Genomic DNA, 18,181 nt, shown 5'->3' on the forward strand with positions numbered 1-18,181 from the left:
CACTTGCAGTCTCGCCTTTGGGTCACCCCCGTGACTCTGCGCCCCTCCCGCCCTTGCAGGCCCGGGCGAACCGAGGGGTCCTTCCTCTCCGGGCCGGGACAGCCGAGCCTGGTCAGCGCCCACCCGCGGCCAGCGGGCGGCGCTAGCACCCCAGGCCAGCCCCGCCTCCTTTGGGAGACCCTCGGGAGCTTACATGGCCCTCCCCAAGTCCGCGCCTAGCCCTGGGGCCCAAAATAGCCCCTGGCGCCGGCCTCCCCCAACAGATTCGGGCAGATGGCGGCGGCCCCTCAGCCTGTGCCAGCCCCTGCCGGAAGCACTCCGTACAGAGAGCCGCCTCCAACCCGTTTCCACGAGGTCCATGGGGTCAACATTCGCGTGGACCAGTCGGGGACGCGGGCCACCCGCGTGGAGAGCTTCGCGAACGGCCTGTGCTTCAGCCGCGAGCCGCTGGCGCCGGGCCAGGTGTTCCTGGTGGAGATTGAAGAGAAGGAACTGGGCTGGTGCGGCCACCTGCGCCTGGGCCTGACTGCCCTGGACCCCGGCAGCCTGACCCCCGTGCCCGAGTACTCGCTGCCCGATCTGGTCAGTCTGGGCCGGAGCTGGGTCTTTGCTATCACTCGCCACCACAACCGCGTGGCCGCGGAAGGCCAAGAGGAGGAGCCGCCGGGCCGCCCGCCGGGCCTGCTGGATGACCCCTATTTGCACATCGAGCAGCTGCGGATTCCCCGCGACCGCCTGGTGGGCCGCAGCCGGCCGGGCCGCTACAGCCACCTGCTGGACCAGCTCTATGAGCTGAACGTGCTTCCGCCCACGGCGCGGCGCAGCCGCCTCGGGGTGCTCTTCTGCCCGCGCCCGGACGGCACGGCTGACATGCACATCCTCATTAACGGGGAGGACATGGGCCCCAGCGCCCGAGGCCTGCCCACCACCCAACCTCTCTATGCTGTGGTTGATGTCTTCGCGTCCACCAAGAGCGTGCGCCTGGTTCAGCTGGAATATGGGTGTAGGTATAGGCTTGCTGAGCACTGTGGAACGCTTGAGTCAGAATCACTAATAATGAGTTCAAACCTGTCATCCCAGCAAATCTTGGAGTTTCCCCTTCCTCATTTGTAAAATGGGTATTATTGGATGTAGAACTGAAAAGGGGACCCTAGAGATCACTAGTCCTATCTCCTCTTTTTATAGCTAAGGAAACCAAGCCCCTGAGAGGTTTTCTGACGTAGCCAAAGTCACATAGGTAACCAGCTGATGACAGTCCAGTATTTTTTCCCCACTATACCACACTAATCAGACAGCATATTGTAAGTGTTCTTGGAGGAAGAAGACTAGGACTAGCAACATCACCCTGAGTGAGTCACTGAACTTATCTAAGCCCCAGTTTCCTCATATGTAAAGTGAATATAATACCATGCACTGTGATACAAGGTTGTAGGGTCACTTTCTAAACAAAATGAGCACAGTTAAGATACTTTTGTTCCCTAATTTATAGCATGGCCATTAGGAAAACGTAATAAATGCTATGGAATCTTGAGCTATTAAAATCATCATTACCAGATATAGTACCCTGTGTCACCTTCATGCCGTGATCAGATATCAGAGGTTGACTTTTGTGAACAGGTACAGGGTATGATGAAAGATGAAAAATGATAAAGTCCTTGGGCTTTCAGGGAGCTTACAGTGGTGGAGGAAGGGGGAAAGGAGATGACATTCACAGAAAATTGTACCATAAAGTAGAATAAATGCATACAAAAGGCCTAAAATGCTATAAGAGATCCCAGGAAGCAGAGATTACTTCCACCTAGGGAGATGAAAGAAGGCTTTGTGTAGATGACACCTGAGTTAGATAGGGAATATTTCAAAAGAGGAGAAGCTATTCCAGGTATGAGGTGTGCTGTGAGCAAAGGCCCAGAGACTGGAGAGGGTGAGTGGAGAAGCAATGATAAATACAGTTGAATTCAAGCCTGTGAATACAGTATGGTCTGTGAAGAACAGGAGTAGGAGATGAGATTGGAAAGTAGATAGATGCCTGGTTATGGAAGGCTTTGAGTGACTGTGTGGTGCCTCATTTTTCAAAGTACTTTCACATTCTTTTCATAGCTAGTGAGGTACATAAGAAGCTATTCCAGCTTCACAGCTGGAGAAATAGGAGCCAAAACAGTGAAATGATTCATCCAAGAAAACACTGAATTAGTGGCAGAGCTGAGAAATGAACCCAGGTCTTCGGATTCCTAGTTTAGATCTACTTTCCCCAGGCTACACCTGATAATCTCTCATTCAAATGGAGAAGGCCAGCCAAGGCTGATCTAAAACCATTCTTTCCTATCTCCAATCCATCTTTCTGTTTCTCTACAGTGCCTTCTCTTCAGACCCTGTGCCGCATTGTCATTCAGAGAAATGTGATACATCGGCTCGCCATTGATGGGCTCCACCTGCCCACAGGGCTCAAGGATTTCTGCAAGTATGAGTGAGGTCCTTTTTACCTTACCTCCAGCAGGCTGATCTAGGTGCAGATAGCAGTAAAACTCCTTTGTGCTTGGTATCACAACCTCAGAAATGCATTCCCCCAGTGCCTTTACATATGGCTAAGTCTTTGAAGGAGCCCCTTAGGGCTACCCTGCTAGAGGTCATAATAAAAGGAATGATGATTTCACATTTTGATGGTTCTTAGTACAGGGCTTCTAATGTGTATCCAGCATGTCATATTTTCCAAATTTTTACATATTTTGTTTGATTCTCAAAACATCTCTGAAGTAGGCTAGGCAAGGGACTCCTCATTTCATAATAAAGATGGGGAAATTGAGAGGCAGGGAGTCAAAATGATTTGGGCAAGGACACCTGTTTATTTTGTTAAACCAGGACAAGAATCCAGATCTCCCAGTTTTTTGGGTTTTTCTTTGGGGGGGGGGTTGGTCCCCTAGACATCCTAGGACTGGAAACATAGTCTAATACATAGCTCTTGTTCTAAAGCAGGGGTCGTTGGTAGACTACTTGACCAGTCACCTTTTTTTTTTGTTACACCCCCATCTAAGAATGGTTTTTACATTTTTAGAAATATAAAAACCATTCTTAGCTTATGTGGGCTGTACATAAACAGGCCCTCTGACAGTAATTTGCCAGCCCTTGTTTTAGATGAGACAGATCTAGAAAGGGAAAGTGCTTTGCCCAAGGTCACATAGCAGGTCAGTGATAGGACCAGGTCTGCAATCCAGATCATTAGATTCTTAATTATAAGATCAGATTTAGAGTTGGGAAGGACGCTAGAGATCTATTCTAACCCTTTTTAAAAAAAAAAATAAAGACACTTAGGCTGTGATTAAATGAGTTGCCCAGGGTCACACAGGTGAGGAGCATAGGACATGATCTGGACCCACATCGTTTGACTCCCAAAATACTCCTTCCACAACATACATAACACTGTCAGTGTTCCACACACTCCTTTGCCCTGGTTTAATACAGGGAGAGGTACAGTGGTTCTAGAATGGACAAGCCAGTGCTATGAGGTGGATTCCAGCTAACACAGGCTAGGGTTGTGACATAGGTTCTAGAAGGGTGAGTGGGGTAGGACATGAAGGAATTGTCCTACTGTTCCCTCACAACCTGGGGCCCTTATGGTAGCCATGTCCTACTTCATGACACAGAGGGCTCATTCGGGTCTCCTTACTCCTGGCCAAGGTGAGACAAATTTCTTAGATTGGATTAGAGGAACAACTACCCCTGGCATGCTGTGACTTGTATGCTGTGTCCCAGGAAGTTGTTGTCCCTTCTGGGAAACTGTAGCTTTAAAGCTGCCATCCCAAAGATAAAGGCAAGTAGCACTCAAGAGTCAGAATAGCTGAGTTCAAATCCCAGCTCTGTTACTTACATATGTACCCTGATGCAATTTATTTAATGTCTCTGGACTACCTTATCTGAAAAATGAGGGCACTGGCCTAGATGATCTCTAAAGGCCTTTCTAATTTTAGACCATATAAATGTTCAAAATGTTCCCTGACCTGAACTTCCCCTTTGCCTGATCCTAGGTGGTTCTTAAAGTTATGCAAAATCCTCATGGGGTTGTAAACCACTTTCTATCTCATTCCTGTCTCTGCAGGTGGGGCAGGCCCTCCAAACTCCTCTCTCAGCCTCTATGGTACCATGGAGCCAGTGGTGGTGGCCCCTGGAGGGCCAGGCCTATTGAGTCAGAAAGCTGAGCACCAGGCAGCTCCCCAGTCCTGGGGTCACTCTCTACCTACACCAGAACCTGGGATCTGCCCAGGGGGGGCTGGCTGGGAGCCACTTCGGCAGAAAGAGTATCATGGCATATACTGCAGAAAGTTTCCTCATGTGAGGCAGCTTGAGAACCTGGGCTGGGAGGATGGTTGCCCATGGGGCAGGGTCCCTCAGTTGGCTGGAGGGCAGATGGGTGGCCTTGGTGGGCACGGGCCACTGCTGTTCTGTGGGCTATCTCCAGGGGCCCTGCTGGTGCCCAAAGAGGCAGGGGGCAAGGAGCCTGGTTCCCAGCCTGACATCTGCATCCTCACATTGGCTATGATGATTGCTGGCATCCCCACTGTGCCTGTCCCGGGCCTGAGGGAAGAGGACTTGATCCGGGCAGCCCAGGCCTTCATGATGGCCCATCCAGAGCCTGAGGGGGCTACTGAGGGGAGGTGGGGTCAGGCCCAGTCTCACGTGGTGCTTGGCCAGGTCCCACTGGTGGGGCCCAGAAGGAGTTAGGGATGTGGTTCCTGCTTGTAGCCAGATGAAATTGCACTAGACTCACTGGGTGGCTTCTCTGTATGGTTATTGGGCAGCTAGGTGGGGGACCCAATTTCTGCAGGGGACGGGATTATGTCTGGGGAGTATACGATATTTACACACCAGTGCTTCAATACTGCCAAGTGCTGGGAAGTTTATTCACTTTTACAGGAAAATGGGTTTGGCCAGAGAACAGTGCAATAACCTAAGATTACAAGAACTGATTGGGGAGGAGGAGAAGGGGGTAATACTCTTTTCCTGTTTCCTACAGTAGCAGCAATCAGTCAACTTACTATCTTTACTATAAACCTTTATCCAGTCCAAATTTCCCCTGCTGGCAGTGGGCAGGGGACAGGATATTAGGAATGACAAACAATATGTCTTTTCCAGGGAAAGTGGTAGGCTAATGTTTTAAATGAGCAATACTGACATCAGCAGCATTCAGGTTTAGTCACAAGGACCACTTAGGGCAATGGGACAGAATATAGGTGAAAGTTCCTTGCCTAAGTTGCAAAAAGGTTTCGATATGCTTGGTCATAGGGGAACAGAGTCAGTTGACTGGGCAGTTGGGCTGACCAGTAACAATGGTCTCAGTCTTTCTCCTCATATATTAGATCAGCTGATCTTACGAGAGTACAAAGTATCGGCAAAGCAAGTTGGAATGTGGTGGGGTACATTGCTCCTTCCCTTTTCCGCATTGGGTAAAAACAAATCTTATTTCTGTAAGCACTTTATAGCTTAGAAAATGCTTTCCTCACAATCCTGTGAGGTAGGTTAGCAGGATAGTTATCCCCACTTAATAGCTGAGAAAACTGAGGCTTAGAGGTTATATCATTGTCCTAGGCAATAATCATCACTCCCTTTAGCTGCATTAAGGAAGGACAACTAGGTAAGTCATAACAGAGTACACCCAGCAGGGAGAAAGGAAGACAGTCTAGACTTGCACTTGGAAATAAGGTCCAATCCAACTGTCTGCCAGTTCACGGAGGGTATTGTATCGGCGCTCAAACTCTTCCCGGCTGCACTGAAGCAAAAGCCGCCTCACCTCCCCAGTAAGGAATGCTACCACCAGCTCCTTGTCCAGGGCCACATTCCACCTGCTGCCCAGGATATTGGCCAGGCTGGCTACACTTCCTGGGGGTGTCCTGCAGCCACGTTTCCACTGTTCAGGTAGCATTTCAGGCTGCAGCACTTGCTGACGGGAGCTAAGGATAGCCAGGATATGGCGGCAGGGCAGGCCAAATGTTTGGCTGAAGTGGCAGGTACAGCTGCCTGGACCTTGAGGGTGTACTTCATGCATGTCCTCTAGGATCTGAACATTCACCCTGTCTGTGCTTGAGCCAATTAGCTGTACAGACCTCTGGACCACAGCAAACTCTCCTAAGCACAGCTGGGCAGCAGGTTCAGCACAAATGGTTTGCAAGGAATGTTGGATGCAGGCTTCCACCTCTTGGAGCTTGGTAATTTCTGCAGAAGGCTCTGGTGGGGTACAGTTGGCTGGAATATTCAGGTCTGAATTGGAGGCTCCCTCCTTCTCCATGTTCTGCTTCAAATACCCTATCAGGGAAAGGACACTCCTTTCCAAAGACAATTCAATACCAAAGAATTGGCTCAAAACCCGGGTTGTGATCTCTAAGTCCTGAAAGTAGCACATACTCTCAGCCTTACTCCTCCACCTGTGTGCCAGCCAGATCCGGTCATCTAGTAGCCAGCTCAGGTGAAGGTCAGGCTGCAGGTCCTGGGGGACAGAGTCACTAAGGAGAGAGTGCATTTTCTTCAGGTTACTGGCTGTGGCTGAACACATAGTGTTCTTCAGGGTGGTGAGAAGCAGCTTCTTCACTGAGTGCTCTAGGGCAAGTCGGTAGAACTTTCCCTGAAGAAACTTACATACATGAAAGGCAGACAGAAGTATCTCTGCAGATGGAAATTCCATAGCTAGAACAGGCAACAGGGAGAAATAAGGATCCACTAGGATGGTACAAATTCTCTCCCACTCAGGGTTAAACTTTTTGAAAGTCTGGAACAGCTGAACCAATCCCTCAGTGTTTTCCTTGACTGGGACAGAGAAATACACTATCCTGGTCAGGCTGCTCTCAAGCTGCACCCCGGGGGCATCCACCAGGAAGGTGTACAGGATTTTGCCTCGGGGATTGTGTGTCCTGTGTATGAACAACACTTCTGGGAACCTCACGAAGACTCGTCGCATGATGAGGGACTGGTAGCTCAGGGAGTCCAACTGGGAGTTCCTGCCCACCTCAAAGACTAGCAAGGGGGCATGGTCCCCAGCTTGGAGCTCCTTCAAGGCGGTTAGGGCCATGTGGAAACAGCGGGTCTGGAAGGCCTTAAAGGATATATGGGCTACTTCGACTTCGGGAGCTCAGTCCGGGTTTTCACCAGTGCGCCTGTGGGGGGAGGTGCAGAGGTTGAAGGGAAGCACTAAGGGGCTCCGCAGCAAGGGCTTTAAGGGCGGGATTAGCGCTGCCCAGGGCCAGTTCCACCCCCTCCCCCCCAAGCCATAGGGGTGCTCAGGAGGGGGCATGGCCGACCGCTGACCCACGGGGGAGGGGTGAGGAACACACCCTCCTCTAACCACCTCTCCCGGCTCCTGACCCAAAGGCATCCAGGCCGCTTTTTTTAAGGTCCTAGGGGTCTGACTTCCGAAGGCCTTCAAGAGAGGGCAGAGAGTTCCATCTCTGACCCCACGGGGTGAGGGAACTGCAGAGCCTGCGAGGCCTCACGCTTTCCTTACCGATTGTTGCGTTCGGCCACCATCTTTCCGGGCTCCCCAGCAGAACACTGCCCAGCACGGACGGACTTCCGCGCCCACCAATCAGCGCACGGGCCACCCGCCGCAGTGCCAACTCGAGAGGACCTGCCGCTCCTCGCTACGCCGACGGAGCATTGGCTCGCGCGCAGGAGGGCGGGCCTTGTAGCTGCGTCACTGGCGGCTCGACGTCAAGGACGGGACAAAACCCGCAGGGGGCGGGGAGAAGCGTTGGGCGAAGGTTGGGGGGCGGGGCGTCAGGATCTGCCGGACCGGAAGGAAGAGTGCGTTACTATGGAAACACCCAGACCGGAGAGACGCGGAGGGAATCTGTAGAAAAGTAAAAGTGTTCTGTCACCGAGATCCATCCTCCCGCTCTCTGAGTCCCTGGCAGTGAGGGCGGGGGGTGAGGGAGGAGATGATGGGGACGTCGTGGCCCCGGTTTGGGCCTGGGAAGGCGCTGCTAGATATTTGAGAGGCTGCGCAGCTGCGGCGTGCGGCGGAAAGCGCTCTGGCTGTGGGTTCCAGCCGTGGCTTTATCTCTGGGCGCGTCGTTTGTCCTCCCTGGGCCGGGGCTGGAATGAAACGGGAGATCTCCGTAGACTCTAACGGGCTAACTCACCCGTTGGTGACATCGGCCCCAGGAACGGGCCACGTTAAAAAAAAAAGCAGCTTCAAGTCAAACAGTAAGCCCCCGCTGTGTGCAAGGCCTCGTGCTAGGCTCCGGGGATGCAAAAAGTAAAATAAACCTCCGTGAGCTTATTGTGCCAGTGGGGATTACAACAGCTACTCAAGTAGGTATAGTCAAAAATAACGCATAAACAATGCAAAATGAATAAAAAATGTATAAAGAATAAGTTACTTTAAAAATTAAATGCTAAAACATAAATTATATAAACTAATAATGATATAAAATAATACAAAATAAAAGCAGTTTCAAAAGGGAGAACAGTAACAAGAGGAGAGTGGGAAATGTCTCCTGCAAGAGGTAGCACCTGAACTCTGCTTTGAAGAAAGATTCTAGGTGTAAACCAGGAGGGAGTGAAATCCAAACTAGGGTGTCAGGTGGACCAAAGGCCAGGAAGCAGGAGAGGAAATGTTGTATCCTGGGAACAGTTAACAGACACATATATGAGCACAATGGAAAGTGAATGAAAGGGAGGGACTAATATGAAATAAGAATGCAAAGGCAGGCTGGAGCTAGATTGTGAAAGGCCTTAGAGGCAGCTAAGTCTAATGGATAGAGGGCTAAACTTATGAGGAACACATGGGTTCAAAACCTATCTCAGAGAGCTGTGTGACCTTAATCAAGATACTTAACCACTCTAAGCTTCAGTTCTTTATCTGTAAGAGGAGGATATCAGACTAGATAGATGGCCAGCTCTAAATCTACCATCTTCAATTCTCGGCTGAGGATTTTGTATTTTATCCTTGAGGCAATTAGGAACCATTCATTTTTAAGTAAGAGAGGGACATGGTTTTACATCTGTTTTAGGAATATCAGTTTGGCAGTTACTCAGGGAACACATTAGAGAGAGACTGCAATCAGTCAACAAGCATTTATTATTTGTTGACTGACTGAAGACAGGGAAGCCAATTAGAAAGCTACCACAATAGTCCAGATGAGAGGTGAAAAGGGCCCGAACTAGGGCAGAAGCTGTGTGAGAGAAGGGGAAGGATGGGGAGCAGGGGAATGAGACAAAAATGAGAAAGTTTGGAGGAGAGAATGGGTTTTGGGGGGAAAACCTGAGCTCCCTTTTTGGATATATTTATTTTGAGATGCTTACAAGAGAGCCAGATGGAGATGTCCAACAGGCTACAAGATAAATTGAGGAGAGATTAAAGGTAGCTGAATCCATGAGAACTGATGAGATTACCAAGCAAGAAAGTGTGTGTGTGTGTGTATATGTATATGTCATACATACATATATGTATAAATCATACATACATATATGTATAATTGTTTTTATTCAGTCGTTTCATTCATGTCTGACTCTTCGTGACCTCATTTGGGGTTTTCTTGGCTGAGATACTGGATTGGTTTACCATTTCCTTCTCCAGCTCATTTTACAGATGAGGAAACTGAGAGTTTAAATAGGGTTAAGTGACTTTCACAGGGCACACTGCTAGAGAGAGGTGAGTCAAGGCAAATAAACAAGCATTTAAGTGCCTATACTATGTGCCAGGCACTATACTAAGAGCTAGAGATCCCAAGAAAGGGCAAAAACAAAAACATGGAAACTGTTCTCTCCTCTCAAAGAGCTTGCAATCTAATGAGAAAAATAAATGCAATGGCGATGATCTTAGAAGGAAGGTACTAAGATTAGGAAAGGCTTCTTGCAGAAAGTGAGACTTTAGTTGAGGTGTGAAGGAAGCCAGGAAAGCCAAAATGAAAAGATGAAAAAAAGTGTTCCAAGAATGTGGGAAAGTCAGTGAAAATGGTCAGACTCAGGAGGTGCGAGGAGCATCGAGACTAATATCACTGGATCATAGAGTATGTGGAAGCCACTAAGGTACAAGAAAACTGGAAAGGGTAGGAAGGAGCCAGGTTATAAAGTGCTTTAAAAACCAAAGAGGTTTGTTTGTTTTTTCATCCCAGAGGTAATAAGGATCCACTGGAATGGGGAAGAGACTTCAGGTAGGGAAACCAACCAGCAGGCTATTGCAATAGTCCAGACCTGAGATGATGAGGATGCATTAGGGTGGTGGCAGTGTCTGAGGGGAGAAGGGACCAGATACAAGAAGTGTTAAAAAGGTAGAAATTACAGAACTTGATAACTGATTTGACATGGGGCTGAAAGAGGCTAAAGAGTCAAGGAGGACAGCCAAGTTGAGAGCCTGAGAGGTGACCGTGATGTGAGAGACATGCTGGAGCCAACTCACACCTGCCAAAGAGGGCTGATTGTTAAATTTTCAATGTAAGCATTTACCCTCAAAAGTAATAGGAAGAGGAGGTTTATAGAGTAAAGATAAATTCGGTCCTTGGCATGTTGAGTTTAAGATATCTACTACATATCCAGTTTTAGATGTCTAATAGGCAGCTAGTTGGTAATGCAAGACTAGACATCAGAAGAGAAGTTACTATACTGATAGTGATACTGATAGAATACAGATCTAAACTGAATCCATGAGAGCTGATGAAATCAACAAGCTTTGAAATAGTATAGAAGTAGAAGAGAAAAAAGCCCAGGCCAGATCCTTGGAGAATACCCAGTATTAACGGGCATGATCTAGAATAGATGAAGATATAGCAAAGGAGACTGGGAAGGATTAATCAGGTGGGAGGAAAACCAGGAGACAACTGTGTCATGAAAACAAAAAAAATCTAAGAAAAAAGGGCAAACAATGGGGTCAAAGACTGCAGGAAAGACCAGAAAGATGAGGATTGAGGAAGGGCCATGATGGGAAATGAGTAAGTTAAGGAACTGGGAGATTGGGGTTTTTTAAAGGAATATTGATTTATATGTTAAAGTCCCCTAATAGGAAAGCAGGTATTAGGGGAGGAGGGTAGAGAGAAAGAAATGAGTTAGGCACTGAATTAATGAAGAAGATTGTCCTGGTCAGTCGACAACAGTCACTAGAATATTGAGTATAAAGGGACTGAATGAATCTCCAAGAAAGATGACTGAGTGATAGTAGTGGAGGGAGAGTCTGGAAGTGGTAATGGAGAGCAAGTATCTAACTCCCAGCCCTTGACGAGTGAATTGGGGGTATGAGTGAAAGTGCAACCAGTGCTGGAAGAAGTGGTCAGGGAAGCTGAGTCATCCGGAGGGAACCAAGTCTCGATAAATACAAAAAGACTGAGGCAGCAAGAAGGGAAAAGGTTTTAAGAGGAGAGCCAGTTTGTATCCTATAGAGCAAGTGTTCCAGAGCACAGTGGAGGGATTCCAAGAGAAGCTGGGAGGGGAAGAAAGGCTTGGACTGACAGGGATGGGGATAAGGGATAAGGGAAGGATGGAGAAAAGACTTTGAACATTGGCAACTGGGAGTTATGAATCACTGGGAAGGGGAGGGCACATAGTTGTAGGAGGCCAAAGACAGCAAAACAATGGCTGCTTAGGGAAAGTGGGAGTCTCCCTTCTCAGGCTGATACAGGCAAGGCAACTGACAAGGAGAAGATGGTAATCCAGCAAAAGAAACTGAGGTACAGTCAAGGGAGAACTGAGAGCATGGCAACAGAAGCCAAAGGAGAAGTGGTGGTCTAATATGCCAAAAGCTGCAAGCAGGGTAAGAAAAATAGGAAATGATATAAGGCTAGTGGAAGTGTTAAGAGATAATAAGGCTTTATCCTCCCCACCTGTAAAATGAGGGGCCTTGATAAGACTATCTCTAAGGGTTCCTTCATGCTCTAACACACCATTTCTTTTGTTATGAGGTTTCTTTCAGTTCTTAGCATTCTATGCTTAAAATTCTTTTCATCTCTTCAACAATATGTGCTAAAGTTCTTTCCATGTTTAATGTTCTATTTTAAGATTCCTTCTTCCTCTAATATCCCATTTTTTAATTGGGACACTAATGCACTGTTGGCAGAGTTGTGAACTGAACCAACAATTCTGAAGATCCAACCATATACCCAGAGGGCTATAAAACTGTGCAAACCCTTTGATCCAGCAATACCACCACTGGGTCTGTATCCCAAAGAGATCATAAAAAAGGGAAGAGGACCTATATGTATAGAAATATTTATAGCAGCTCTTTTTTTGTGGTGGCAAAGAATTGGAAATTGAGGGGATGCCCATCAGTTGGAGAATGGCTGAACAAGTTATAGTATATGAATGTAATGGAATACTATTGTACTATAAGAAATGAACAGGCAGATTTCAGAAAAACCAGGAAAGACTTGTATAAACTGATGCTGAATGAAATGAGCAGAACCAGAAAAATACTGTACACAATAACAGTAACATTGTGTGATGATCAACTATGATTGACTTAGCTCTTTCTCAGCAATACAGTAATCCAAGACAATTCCAAAAGACTCATGACAGAAAATGCTATCCACGTCCAGAGAAAGGACTGATGGAGTCTAAATGCAGATCAAAGCATACTTCGCTTTTGGGGGGATTTTTGTGTTTTTTTTTTCTTTTGTTCTGTTTCTTCTTTCACAACATGACTAATGTGGAATATGTTTTACATGTTTGTACATGTATAGCCTATATCAGATTGTTTGCCATCTTGGGGAGGGAGGAGAGGGAGGGAGAAGGGAGAAAAATGTGGAACTTGAAATCTTTCCCAAAAAATGAATGTTGAAAATTGTCTTTACATGTAATTAGAAAAAAAAATACTATTAAATGTATCAAAAAATATTCATTTCCTTTGTGATAGCTCTAACCATTCTATTTTAAAAATATTATTTCTATTTCTAACATTCTATAGTAAAGCTGTAATAGTCTGTGTTCTAAGATTCTTATCATTTCTAATGTTCTATATTGTAAAGTCCCTATTAGTTCCTAACATTCTTTGTTCTTTAACATTCTCCAGGCTAAGGAGCCCCTAAGGTCTTAACATTCCTTGTTCCCACTCTACTATTTTATCCTCTCCATTCTAATTTCTCTCTCAGATTCAACATTGTGTTTTCTGTTCTAAGATTTCCTTCCAGTTTTAACATTCTATGATTCTATGAAATTCCTCATCTATTGGCATCCTATCATCCCTTCTATAATGAAGACCCTCTGCCCTTTCTCACTAGCCTTACCCAGTTCTTCGAAGGATCCTAGGCCCACCTTTCCAGGATGCATATTCGACCCTCACACTTCCCATCTTTGCCATGAACAGAACCCCCCTAAAGAGATTCCCAGATAATGAAGATGGAACTTAGAGGATCCTCGGAGCCATCAGCAGAGGAAGAGTCAGGGTAGAAATAATTTTTACTGATCCTGGAGTCAGGAGGACCTGAGTTCAAATCTGGCCTCAGACACTTGACACTTACTAACTGTGTGACCCTGGGCAAGTTACTTAACCCCATTGCCTAGCCAAAAAAAAAAAATAATAATTTTTACTGAGTACAACGCAGATTACCCTGATGATGTCCCTTTACTGGTTTACCTCCATGTCCATGGTCTTCCTGAATAAATAAATACCTGATGGACAGTCCCTAATTTCATCTGGACTACTTTGTCACTTTCCACCACTGTCTGGTGATTGTCATCCTTTGCAAGATTCTCAGCTGTGCCCAGCAGTGTGGACCTCCCCTCTGTGCAGATGCACATGAAGTTTTCCTGGAGCATCTTGCTTCATGGTCTTCATTGTCACAATCACCTTCAACAACCTTTGTCTCAAGTATGTTGGGGTAGCTTTCTGCAGCATAGGCCATAAGCTACCCACTGCTTTCAATGTCTTGCTTTCCTACCTGCTATTCAAGCTGACCACCTCTTCCTATACCCCCCGCTTGCCTGTGGTATGGTCATCGACTTCTGGCTCCATGTGGACTAGAAGAGAGAAGATCCCACAACACCTGTTGTGGTTCAGCGTGCTGTTACACATACTTGTCAACATCTGCATCTCCCTATATGCCACATACACCATGAATGTGCTGCTGGCAGTGGACAGCAGCGTCTGATACCTGATGTTCTGTGATGATGTCAATAGCCGTGTCCTCTTTTTGCCCCTGCTGCTTCTGCTTGGGGATCTGCAGACCCTGGTGGCCTTCAACAAGCTGGTAGTGTCCACTTCTGGACCTGGTACCCTGGGTGGCCTCTTTGGCTTTGCTACTGGCCACCATACACATCAGGCATGACCAAAGCCTGTGCCCTGATGGTCCTGGTTAGTCTCTGCTTTGAGAAGAAAAGCTTCCTCTGGTGAGTGATCAGCATAATGGTGCTGGGTGTCTCCTCTGACTACATGTGAACAGAGGACCTAGAGATGAAGAAGGCACAGGAGCTGAGCCACAAAGAGGGTAAGAGAGTCAAGGTGGAAGCATGAACCTTCTCTACCTGGTCTGTAACCCTCGATGGAGGTGAGGGAGTTGGAGGGCAGAGAAGAACCCTTCAGGGGGCAGAAAAGGGAATCATGGTAGAAATATGTTGTCTTTGGAGGTGGAAACTTTGGGTCAGGAATTGGAGTGTCTGTGGTATGGCACCCAGGGAGGGTAGATATCACAATAAATTAATCTACAATGGCTTCATGAAGTCATTATTCTTCTAATCATAGCACCCATTTATGGTTTACAGAGTGCTTTCCTCGTAACTGCCTCATGAGGAATGCTTGTACAGATGTTATCCCCATTTTACAGAAGTGTAAACAGAATCAGAGAGACAGTGAGTTCTTCAGCCATTGTCAGAAACAGGACTGAAACGCGGGCTTTCCTGTAACTATTCTTCATTATTCTTACTACACCCACTAAGCTCAGTTTCAGTGTCATACCAGCCCTGACCTCAGCCTTTTGCCCTTGGAGATGTCCCATCCTTGACTTGGGTAAAACACAGTCTTGCTCCTCGGCCCTTGATTCTCTTTTGGCCTGGAAGACGTCTGTCCTGTGAAGGAAAAGCTTTTGGCCTAGATAAAAACCCTCCAGCTGCCCATGCCAGCTCCCAGCCATGGCTTCTGATGATCCCTCAGGTGATGGGGCTGGCTAGAGCTTCGTTCTTGCAACGCATGGGCAGCCTATCTATCCCTGGGTCTGCTGCTCACCTATTTTCTGTGCTATTATTTGGTGAAGGAGGCTCCCCACAGACAGGGGTGAGACCTCCTCCAAGTCCTAGGAGAGTGACATTTGATATCTTGCCCTACCTCTCTCCCCTCCCACTGCCCCCTGCTCCCAAACTGACATATTCAAATGATGCTCTGAGTCTTTTGAACAGGCTAGGAAAACGTAACTACTTTCTCAATGCCACTTAATGCCTTATCCCAAAACAGGGATCACAGGACGTTTTATTCCAATATCCTCTGTTCGGGGTGGGGTTTCGGCTCATTATAGAGCCTTTTTTGTCCACCCATCCTTTTCTCTTCACATGATCAACACTGAGTTAATTTGTTTTATGATTTCATAAAAGGCTGAGTGTGAGGGGCCAAAGGAAAAAAAAAAAGATATCACTGATAACTATGGAGAGAGCAGTTTCAAATGATGGGGCCAGAAGCCAGATTTTGAGGTACTGACTAATGACCCCATGGTGAAGAGATGGAGGCAATGTGTGTAAACAGCCCTTTGTAGGAGTTTATCTAGTTCTATTGGACTGGAACTGGGTAACATATTTTACATAACCACAACTTCAAATGGTACAAGTTTGAATACATGTGACCACTTCAGAGGATTGTTTATTTGCACTAATTGGGACCTCCACATTTAAGGTAGTTCAAAGGACTAGGATAGTAGGGTTAAGTAAAGGTTTAAAGATGGGGGGAGGTAAAGAAGTCAAGTGGATGAGAGAGACTAAAGACAAGGGAAAAAAAAGAAAGAATAATCAAAAAGGAAATTTCTTGGAAAGGCAATGGGGTAGAATCAACATCACAAGTGGTAGGAAAAACCCACTTCTTCAGACCCAGGATGAGCATTAAGCACTTATGTGCTTATATAATAGGCACTGTGGTAAGCACTGGGAAAACAAATACAAAATTGGGACAGTCCCTGCCCTCCTTTAGCTTACCTTCTGATGGGGAAGACAACACATAGGGGAGTTTCAGTCAGAGGAGTCACAGGGATATTGACTAATAGGTTTCCAAAGTGGGCAATACCACCCCTTGGGGGCTCTGGAACGATCCAGAGGGGCAGTAGTAGCCTCTGGTGCAATTAGGGGATGTTGAATAAAAATAAAGAGACAGTGGAAACATAAGGAAAGAAGATAAGATTTTGAAAACCTATTCATACATATTTCATCTGTCGTGTAATAGGGTTAAAGTAACAGTGATTAAAACACACAAAATGTAGGTTATGTTATGATCAATCAGTGGTCAAGTCTGACAACAAGTCTTAACAAGCAAGTGTTGGCAGGTGAGCTTGTTGAGCATTGTCAGGAAGTCCAACATTCATGGACAGGAATATGTAATGACTTGTGTCATCAAAGTTTCAATGCAGGAAAAACCCCACAAATTTATAATAAAATGACTAAGATGCGTCATTTTTTTTAAAAAAAAAATTTATATTTTTTTGAAATGATGCAAATTTCAAAAAACCATTAAAGGGTCAAAATAAGTAGATTTCCAGGTGGGCATTGAGTAACTTTTTTTTTTAAAGAGGGAGGTAGGCCAAATTAGTTTGGGAACCTCTGCATTTACACAGTCAACAGAAGAGATTAGGATTTCAAATCCTAAAGCAAGCCTTGACTGTGGTGGAGGGGTTGAGTATACAAAAACTGATGACAAATGGACCTTGTTTTAAGGTTAGAAGCATGCTCACTATGTGACTTTGTACACACTGACTCACCAATAACTGGCCTCAGTGTGCGAGTTCCAAAGCAGAGTGGAATAAGTCCCCTCAGAATACATAGCCTCTGGAAGAAACTGGAATGAAGATGTAAGTGTGGGATTAACAGGGGGTTTGAGGCCTGAAGTGAGAGAGATGAGGTCAATAACCTCTATTTTCCTAGTAAAGCAGGCAAGGTCCTATGCTGAGAGAAGGATAGGAAATTGGGGAAGCCACAGATTTCACATCTGAACTGGTCAAAGGAGGGAAGAATACACATGCACACATAGTTGGGTATAGAAAAACATTTCATTCAACAGGGAAATAGGCAGAAAAGGGGGGGAAGGGAGAATTAGGAGGAGGGATTATTTCTAAACAAAACAAACTCTAAAGTTGTACAAAAATATTTATGGCTTTTTCTTTTTTTGCTTTGGCAATCGGGGTTAAGTGACTTGACCAGGGGTCACACAGCTAGCAAGTGTCAAGTGTCTGAGTCCAAATTTGAACTCAGGTCCTTCTGACTCCAAGGCTGGAGCTCTATCTACTGTGCCACCTAGCTGCCCCTTATTTATGGCTTTTTTGAGGTAACAAATGGCAATCTAAGGGAGGATAAATAGGGGGAATGGTTGAACAAGTTATGGTATGTAAATATTGTGGAATACTATTGGGCTATAAGAAATGATCAAAGGAATAGTTTCTGAGAAATCTAGGAAAACTTTATATGAACTGATGTAGAATGAAGTGAACAGAACCAGAACAATTCATATAATGACAACAGTAAAGACAAACAATTCTGGAAGAATTAAGAACTCTGATCAGTGTGATCACCAACCACAATTCCAAAAAAATGACACTACCTACCTCCAGATAGAGGTAAAGGGCTCAGAAGGTGGAGACATATTTTTTTTTGGACATGGCCAATACAGAAATTTATTTTGCTTGATTATATATAACTAAGTTTTTGTTTTTCTTTCCTCTGATTTCTCAATTAGGAGAAAAAAAGCATACACACACACACACACACACACACACACACACACACACACACACACATATATATGTATGTATGTATATACATATTTTATATACACACATACATACACATAATATGAGCCCAGTAATTAGATAACTTTTAGTGAATATAGTTAGCAGTTACATGAATTTCTCCAACTAAGGAAGCGAGAAAGAGAATAATGGAGCGACACAGGTTTTAGATTGGTATTTTCTGATTTCTTTTACTTTCTCTCTCACTCTCTTCTTCCACCGCCCCACCTCCACCTCACCCCCTCTTAAAATTGCTTTGTATTATTTTGTACATGTTTACTTCTATACCTGTATTCCCAGTC

At 45.9% G+C, this 18,181-nt stretch overlaps 2 protein-coding genes and 1 pseudogene across 2 annotated transcripts; 2 read left to right on the forward strand and 1 right to left on the reverse strand.

Moving 5' to 3' along the window:
• Positions 1 to 189: 189 nt before the first annotated feature.
• Positions 190 to 4,282, forward strand: NEURL2 (neuralized E3 ubiquitin protein ligase 2). Its single transcript, XM_020965620.2, has 3 exons — positions 190 to 1,003; positions 2,353 to 2,458; positions 4,091 to 4,282. The coding sequence occupies exons 1-3, from the start codon at positions 274 to 276 to the stop codon at positions 4,188 to 4,190; spliced, it is 936 nt and encodes a 311-aa protein (XP_020821279.1). The 5' UTR covers positions 190 to 273; the 3' UTR covers positions 4,191 to 4,282.
• Positions 4,283 to 4,863: 581 nt separating this feature from the next.
• Positions 4,864 to 7,664, reverse strand: ZSWIM1 (zinc finger SWIM-type containing 1). Its single transcript, XM_020965619.2, has 2 exons — positions 7,484 to 7,664; positions 4,864 to 7,136 (listed from the first exon to the last, which is right to left on the reverse strand). The coding sequence occupies exon 2, from the start codon at positions 7,049 to 7,051 to the stop codon at positions 5,669 to 5,671; it is 1,383 nt and encodes a 460-aa protein (XP_020821278.1). The 5' UTR covers positions 7,052 to 7,136; positions 7,484 to 7,664; the 3' UTR covers positions 4,864 to 5,668.
• A 5,829-nt stretch (positions 7,665 to 13,493) lies between these two features.
• Positions 13,494 to 14,598, forward strand: LOC144455698 (GDP-fucose transporter 1 pseudogene; annotated as a pseudogene).
• Positions 14,599 to 18,181: the final 3,583 nt, after the last annotated feature.

The sequence above is a fragment of the Phascolarctos cinereus genome, unplaced genomic scaffold (genome assembly GCF_003287225.1).
Source record: "Phascolarctos cinereus isolate Bilbo 61053 unplaced genomic scaffold, phaCin_HiC Scaffold_2;HRSCAF=192, whole genome shotgun sequence".
Taxonomy (NCBI): domain Eukaryota; kingdom Metazoa; phylum Chordata; class Mammalia; order Diprotodontia; family Phascolarctidae; genus Phascolarctos; species Phascolarctos cinereus.

Bases quoted from the DNA above. Each gene is read 5' to 3' on its own strand.
- ZSWIM1 (XM_020965619.2), bottom strand. From the start codon at position 7,051: ATGGCCCTAACCGCCTTGAAGGAGCTCCAAGCTGGGGACCATGCCCCC.
- NEURL2 (XM_020965620.2), top strand. From the start codon at position 274: ATGGCGGCGGCCCCTCAGCCTGTGCCAGCCCCTGCCGGAAGCACTCCG. The intron at 1,004-2,352 runs GTAGGTATAGGC...GTTTCTCTACAG, and splicing joins GGTTCAGCTGGAATATGGGT to TGCCTTCTCTTCAGACCCTG. The intron at 2,459-4,090 runs GTATGAGTGAGG...CTGTCTCTGCAG, and splicing joins GGGCTCAAGGATTTCTGCAA to GTGGGGCAGGCCCTCCAAAC.